General features: G+C 42.4%; 1 protein-coding gene across 1 annotated transcript; it reads right to left on the bottom strand.

The window, feature by feature from the left end:
- Positions 1 to 300: 300 nt before the first annotated feature.
- LOC311012675 (uncharacterized protein) lies at positions 301 to 7637 on the bottom strand. The gene is made up of 5 exons (XM_084008283.1): positions 6832 to 7637; positions 5483 to 5578; positions 5295 to 5400; positions 4059 to 4160; positions 301 to 2817 (listed from the first exon to the last, which is right to left on the bottom strand). Exons 1-4 carry the CDS (start codon positions 7352 to 7354, stop codon positions 4103 to 4105), a joined length of 783 nt encoding a protein of 260 aa, XP_083864409.1. The 5' UTR covers positions 7355 to 7637; the 3' UTR covers positions 301 to 2817; positions 4059 to 4102.
- Positions 7638 to 7692: the final 55 nt, after the last annotated feature.

Raw genomic sequence — 7692 nt, 5'->3', positions numbered from 1 at the left:
GCTGACGTCAGTAAAAAAAATAAAAGTAGGGTCTTGGTGGTGATAGATGAGCTTCAAGTTTTCAGACTTTTGTGCATATTTTCAGTTTGTAATACTTTCATCAGCAAACCATTGGGCTCAATCACCATTCCGTTACCTCCTTGGCAGATACATTTATTTTAATCAAAAACTTCCTACTTGAATTTCTCATTATAATAAATCTCTAAAGTCCTGTCCTGTTTCAGTTCTCACTGAATTGGACGAACAACCACAAAACGCATCGTTGACACTTAAAAACACAAAACAGACGTACACCGAACATCTCTCACACATATTTATTGTAAAAAATACATATAAAAACAATTTCTGAGACATACAAAAGATTGGAGCTTAGAAACAGTATATTGAACAGACAAAGACCAAGCCATTTCCTTGAATTGCATTACATATTTACAATTTAATAAATAAATTCAATTTGTTTTTTATACCAGAGTAAAGGCAGATTGTCCATATCTTGGGGGTGCAGATACTGCTGTGGTGACTCTTTGAAAAACATTCTCATCTATTACATCGACTTCAAAAGCACAGGGCAGATGTGGGATCAGTGCCCCGCAATTCAAAACCAAGGGTTTCGGGACATTTATACAAAATACCATCCTTGGTTGGAGGAGCTAGTTTACACACAAAGCGTTTAGTTAGCATTGGTAATGATTGAGGTATTGCACCACACAGCTTAGAGGGGGTAAGCAAGTAATGTGGGGTTTTAGATTGTCTTATTTTTATTGACAACCCAACCGCCACCACCAACCCCCCCCCAACACACACACACACACACACCCTCCCAGCCAAAGAATACAACATCATAACTTATCACCACAACAAATGTAACATCTAATGATCAATGCGGCTCGTCTTCCGCAATCTCTCACACAATGTCCCCAAATGCACGGACAGACTTTTGGCATTAGTTTTCTATTCTCCAATACAAAAAAAAAAAAAAGAGAAACATGCACAAGGCTGCTCTCTAGTGGCCAAACAATTTGTAGCACCTCAGACTACAGGGGGGGGGGGGACCTCAAAACCATTCCATACCACTTGTGAGCACAGATATTTAAACACATGGAGCAGCAAAAAGCAATCAATTCCTGTTTTTGTTCTTTCCCCTGGCATGTGTCCAACCTGTATCAGACAGCATCTGTTGAGCAGGCTAACCGTTGGGCTTCCACCTCAGCTCAGCCCTAAAAACACTACAAATACCTGCTTGAACAAGAACCCCTTCACCAGGCAAAGGCAATCAACACACGCAAAAAAAGGCAAAGGAAAGCATATAATACATTTAGCAATAATTATGACCATAATGTGATGATATAATATATAAACTCCAAAAAAGGGGGTGGGGGGCTAGTTATGTAATAATCAACCATCAGCTGTCCATAGCCTCCAGTGTTGGGTAGAGGCAGATGCCACATGGTGTAAACATGCCCCAAAAATACATCTCTCAATCCATCCGCCCCTCTATCCCTCCTCGGTCTGGCATTAACAGAACCAGATGGCCAAACTGTCGCTTGGGGTCTGGTCTGAAAAATCCCAAAAATTCCAACTATACCCCAGTGTTCGAAAATGAGGAGGGGAAAAGGGGAGGAGGGGGAAAAGGGGGGGTAATGGCAGAAAAACCCAAACCGCATTCAAAGTACAACGGAACCTCGTGAGCCGCTATGCTGCGTACCAAGGTCACACATAACAATATGTTTGCCAGCGTGACTGTAGTTAAAAAAAAAAAAATTAAAAAGGGTAACCCGCTTGACCAAGCAGACGTCTGGGCAATTTACAGTAACAAACAAGCAAAGTCGCACTCTCCTGAATACACAGTCATGCTCAGGACATGTCCTGTCCCTGGTCACCATCCACACACACACACACACACACACACACAACACACACACATCTTATGTGGAAAAAATAAAAATAAATCAGTCTTGAAGGACAAAAGTGCTAGGATTGGTGCGCTACTATGGCCCTATGAAATACCTACAACCTTCCTAAACACTCAGCAAGTAGCAGCACGTTAAACTCAGCGTCAACTAACCACCTACAAAAAAACTGACCTACTCAGAAAAACAATTAGCCCCCAAACTTCCCCTGAAATGTTTACAGGTGATAGAAAAAAAGAAAACACCAAGTAACTGCAGCCAAAATCAAGCCATCAACCTCCAGCTGGTTAAAAAATAAAGCAACGTTTAGGTGGTTACAGTTCATGCTTTCGGTGTGAGGTTGGTTGGTGATTTGGGGTTACCCGAGGAAATAAAACATTCATCCAATGTATGACATGGAACAATACTCTTTCTGCAAAATACTTGATAAAATGAGCAATCCTGTTTCGAGGGGGGGGGGGGGGGGGGGAAGATACACAGGAGAGGATCCAGAGTAACAGCTAACCTTTTTGTGTTCCCAACTTCAAGATCTTTCTGGGGCAAGTTCCATCATTCTTGTTGAAATTAAAACAAAAATAATAATTTTATATCTATATACTTAAGACAAGTCTGTGACATGGAAAGGGAACCTCCTCCCTCCCTCCTCCACTTGTGTTCCAACAAGATTCTCGATCAGAGATTAGATGGAGACGGAGCAGCTCTTTTTACTGTTAGAGTTCGGCTTGAAATGGCCTAGACCCAGTTTAAATGGACCGATCCAAACGGGAGAGCGTTGGGTGTCGCTAACTGGAAGCTCTTCTTAGGATCGTGTGTTTCCCACTCAAATATAGGTTTAGAGGGACAGTGGGCTTTGATTTGTTCAATTACACATTTTTATTGGGATTTTATTGGGGTTCAGTGTAGTCTCCTGTAAGGGCAGAAAAAGAGAGTGAACATTAGCCAAAGTAATGCATACTGTAATCAATTACAACTGCAACAGGGTTTGGCAATATGGTCAAATTCAAAATCCCATTTATCCTATTTTCTTTTCTATAATATATCATAATGTGGCAAATCCACACAAAATTACATCAAACTAATTGTCTGTCCCAATGCTATATGACACATATATAAAACAATACAAAACAATATGATCATCACAATATGATTCCAGTGAACTCTGTTAAACTGATATCGATGTGAATGCACATGAGCTTTTTATCAATATGTGCCGACACAAAGTTGTCAACATGTACTAGAGGATGGGTGCTACGTTTCCACGACGACGCGGTCAGTTAGCTGAAACCGCCATGTGGGAGCAATGCAGAGCGGCAGCCATGACCGAGTACGCCGGGGCACGCTCACGTGCACGAACATGCACTAAAAGCAAGGTGAGGAAGAAGAGCCCACCCGGCCATGTCAACACAGCAAAGACGAGCTCATAAGAAATACAAGCACAGAGGAAGAGTGTCTTCTATAGTCGACATTACTCCACCACATCTTTACATTACTAATGGTTGTTTTACGATATTTGAATGCTCCCCAATGTCGTATGTTGCTCTGTAAAGCAAAAAAGACATTCACTTCCTATTCACACTTCTCGAAAGTAAGGATTTTATTATTTTCTCTGTCATCCATAAATAAACTTAATAACAATAAATGGAATATCTTTGCCTTTTGGACTGTTGGTCAGACAAAAGAAGAAATCCCTATAGACTGGGAAATCATAAAGGACATTTCACTGTTTTAAATAGACAAAACAATTGCTCAATTGAACGTGAGAATAATCGGTAGATGAATCAATTGTGAAAATAATTGTTAGTTGCAACTCTAGTGTCTTACCTAAATATAAAATAATATAGATAAGTCATGCACCCCCTACTTTGGTGTTCAGTGTAAACTCTTGTGGGAATGTGTTATGCCTGTTACCATGGATACAGTATTTGACGCCTCAACAACTGCATCTTATGTTTATTAAATGCTGTGATTTTTTTAACCGCATCTAGACTCATGCTGTTCACATCCGAGGATTTGTTTACAATTAATGTACAGTAACTTGATCCTCATACTCTGTGATTGTTTCTTTGAAGTAAGCCATCTAAAAAAGGAGCATCTGTTATCAATACCAAAATAAAATGTTATTTGCAACAACATTGCAGTTAGTCTTACCTGAGTCGGGTTGGTCACTGTGCAGAATGCATGTGACCCGCGAGTCAATCAAAGGGATGTTCAGGGCAGCAAGGTTTCACCTTGGACCAGGAATCAATGCAGCTGCAGGGAGACAGAGAGCCCGGGGTTGTGACACAAAGACATTACATGTTGGTGAATGATGGATGTTGAATGTGGCGTCTCCCACAAGGCTTAATCCACTTACTGAGAGTGTGAAAGCAAACTAAATGTCATTGCTGGGCTGTGAATATGTTTAAAAGGAGCTCTGTCATGTTAAATGCAACCAGATATAAGTTGAAAAAAGCGTAGTGATCTAGTACAGCTGATGCAATTTCAAGCAAAAAATGGCAAATATGTGATGTGATGCGCTTTATCACTTAATTAATCAATTTATCTTCTTTTTTTTTTTTTAGACCTACCATAATTATTATATCAATTTCATTGTTAAAACATGGACTGTATGACCATTTTCAATACAGTCTCTTTTACATTCTACAGTTTAAAGTAGTTTTTTTACAAATCTCAGTTCCTCTACTGTGTGGACCAGAATTGCATTACACAGCAGTCACACAAACACAAAAGATGTTATAAGTTTCAACTTTCTCTCTGCTGGATATCACAGTTAAGCACGTACAACTGCTTGAACAGACAAGGATATGGGGAAATAGCAATCAGGGGCTTTCTTATGACAGATTACCTAATCTTGTTAAATTTCAAGTCTCAACAAGTCCAATCTCATGCTCTACTGAAATGGGGAAGATGGCTTTTTGAAAGTTGGGAAAACCGAAAGTACTGAACATTAGTGGATGCTTTAAAAAATTGGAATCAGCGCAATGGTAAATGTACTGAAACATGCATAAACAGTGGGGGTTTCAAACTGCTGCCAAAACTCTGTGAAAGCAGCAAACTGCTTATATTTTCTTTTGCTCCATAATGTGAACAGATTCTTGCTTTTACACTGACTGAACTCATCATCCATTATCTCAGTTCAAAAATAGATAGTCAATAGACAAATTTGGAAAATGCTTGCTAACACAGAACAACTTCCTTATTTTTGAATGGCCTTACATAAGTTGTTATTTTTTTTTCAGATCTGGAAACAGCCAAACACATTTTCCAACCATATGCACAACACCTGCTTTTAATCTCACTTCCACTCATTTGCATGTATTAGTTCCCTCTTTACATTTGTATTTGTCTGCCCTTTGTAATAATGCGAGTACATTACGTTATTACCTCTTGTGGTAGACGCAGAGGCAAGCCAGCCTGGCGATGGTCTCTCCCTGTACCAGATCCTCCAAACAGATGGAGCACTCTCCGCTGTCTTTACTGAGCACATCCGCTGTACACACAAAGACACCATAAGAGTTTCCAGCCTTTTAAAAAACACAGGCATCTGGCCACTTCTGTGATAGAACACTTACTGTTGTATGGTAGGGGAGGAGACGTGAGGCAGCTCAACAGGTGATCCTCGATCCGACCCCCCGGGAAGGGCTTCGAGCAGAAAGGACAGCGGATATCTGCGCAGAGCAGAGACACAACAGAGCCGAGTTCAGCACACCGTGTCACAGCGGGACATTAATGATAGATGATGTGCACATCGCGCTGTGCTATGTTTGGACATCAAGATTATACAGGCCAACTTGGCAAACCGAAGAGCAAGCTAAAACACAATTAGTCATTCAAATCCCGGAGATGGTGCGAGTCATGTGACCTCGAGTGTAACTGACCCAAAATAGTCTGAAACTTTATTTGACTGTGCGCCCCATGCAAAACAGTGGCATGGGGTGGAAGAATAGCCACGGCAGTGAGTGGATGGGACAGACTTGTTGCCCTACATTCCCCTCCTCCATCTATGAGCCGCTGCCAACTGTGAGTGGGTATGTGAAGTTGTGACCCATTTCCCCACACTTGCTAGAGGGCTGGACTGGGACCACAATGTCATGTTTGCCACCACCACCTCCATCGCCGATTGTCAGACCAAGTGTGCATTTTCACTTCCTGTGCAAACACAAGTTCCCATTTTATTGCGCTTTGACAACAAGGCGCTTGGATACTTAATGTTTTCAACTCGCATACTGCAGGATTTGCCAGTGACAATCACTGTCATCAGGCCTTGTGATATGAACGTGCTCGTATGTCACCAGGTCCAGTTTGACGCCACAACTGTGGTTCATACAATAGGGTCTCTGATGATATTCTTCAGTATGCAAGCACGGGAAAAGAGATTATCTGTTCAGGAATGTAAATTCCCTAAATAATCCATTTTAATTTCAAACTGGGGAAGAGTGGGGGCTGCACTGGGAGGTATTTTGATGCAAAATTCATAGTGTTGCATGAGACAAAATGCCTGAGTTTGTGCAATATTTACAGTCCAATAAATATATACATACATACACACACACACATTGTATTTATTTATTTTGGCCTTACAGGCTAGATATAGTATTATAATATTATATTATATTGTGTATTAGATGATGCCTTGTTTTACTATTATTGCTACATAAAGTTGTCAATGATTCTCTTGCTTAATCAAAATACTTTACTTCCCTTTTCTGTCGTTGGGGTATTGAGTAATTTACCGTTAGCTGACATGCCAAGCTCCAACACTATCCATGAGTTAGCTGTGTTGACATCTACAAACAAGGTTTATCGCAATAAATAAATAAATCATTACTGATGGAAATCACCAGAGTTATTTATGCGGCCTAAATAATACAAAACGCTTGTATATAAAATACCACTACACCGTGTCAATGTGTTAACTTACTGCCATGACGGTTGTTAACACGGTAAAGGCCGATCCAAGCCTCTGACACCGGCCGCTGGTGTGTGCCTCGGACCCGGGCAGATCTTGCGCCCACGCTGCGGGCGGAAGAGTGCCGATTCCCGGGCAGCCGCTCGGAAAAAGTGCGGTGGGGCGTGCGGCCTGTCTCCTCTCCGGACTGAAGTTCCGCGACCACTGGAGGCTCCGGGCTTATATTCCCGTCTTCCTCAGTTTTGCCCTCGCTGTTGTCGTCCGCAGGTGACGCCTGGCTAATGCTAGAGGGGATGCTGTGGTGGTCAGCGGGGCTGCCGTCGGCGCTCGCCCCATGCTGCCCCAGGTCCGAGTCGCTACCCTCCTCCGATCGGCTCCGGTTGGCCTCGGTGTCCTCGAAGCTCCCGGAGAAGTCGACCATTAAACTGGTGGGCCTGGTACAGCGGGATCGCCGATACGAATCCCGCTTTGTGCCATCTTTTCCAAAAGCGGAGGGAACCGGGTCTTCCTGTAGACGACTCGCTCTCGTCCCCATCTCTAGCGAGCAAACTAGCTAATTCAGCTGGCTAGCCGAGCTGCTTCCTCAAAGCGAACCGCCACAGAACAAGGGGGGTCGAGTTAACCTCGAAACGACCCTTAAACTGTCAAATATTCGTTTAGGAACTTAAAATACTAACAACTGCCTGGCAACGGAGCTCAACGAAGACGATATACGTAGTTCGATGCTCCGTCTCTCGCCTCGGTTTGCCCTTATACTGTCCACATTTTCCTTTCTTTTTAGACGTGCCCGTTCTCGCTGCTGCAGCGGAAATAGAGCGCTTTCCTCCTTTGAGCCGTACACACAGTTACGGTAGTGTCACCAATGTCACCCGA

The sequence above is a fragment of the Eutrigla gurnardus genome (genome assembly GCF_963514095.1).
Source record: "Eutrigla gurnardus genome assembly, chromosome: 4".
Classification (NCBI taxonomy): Eukaryota; Metazoa; Chordata; class Actinopteri; order Perciformes; family Triglidae; genus Eutrigla; species Eutrigla gurnardus.
Note: the sequence above shows the minus strand (reverse complement) of the source record. Positions and strands in the feature narration are given on the sequence as shown.

Bases quoted from the DNA above. Each gene is read 5' to 3' on its own strand.
- LOC311012675 (XM_084008283.1), bottom strand. From the start codon at position 7,354: ATGGGGACGAGAGCGAGTCGTCTACAGGAAGACCCGGTTCCCTCCGCT. The intron at 5,579-6,831 runs GTAAGTTAACAC...TGCTCTGCGCAG, and splicing joins TGTTAACAACCGTCATGGCA to ATATCCGCTGTCCTTTCTGC. The intron at 4,161-5,294 runs GTAATAACGTAA...GTCTCCCTGCAG, and splicing joins CTCTGCGTCTACCACAAGAG to CTGCATTGATTCCTGGTCCA.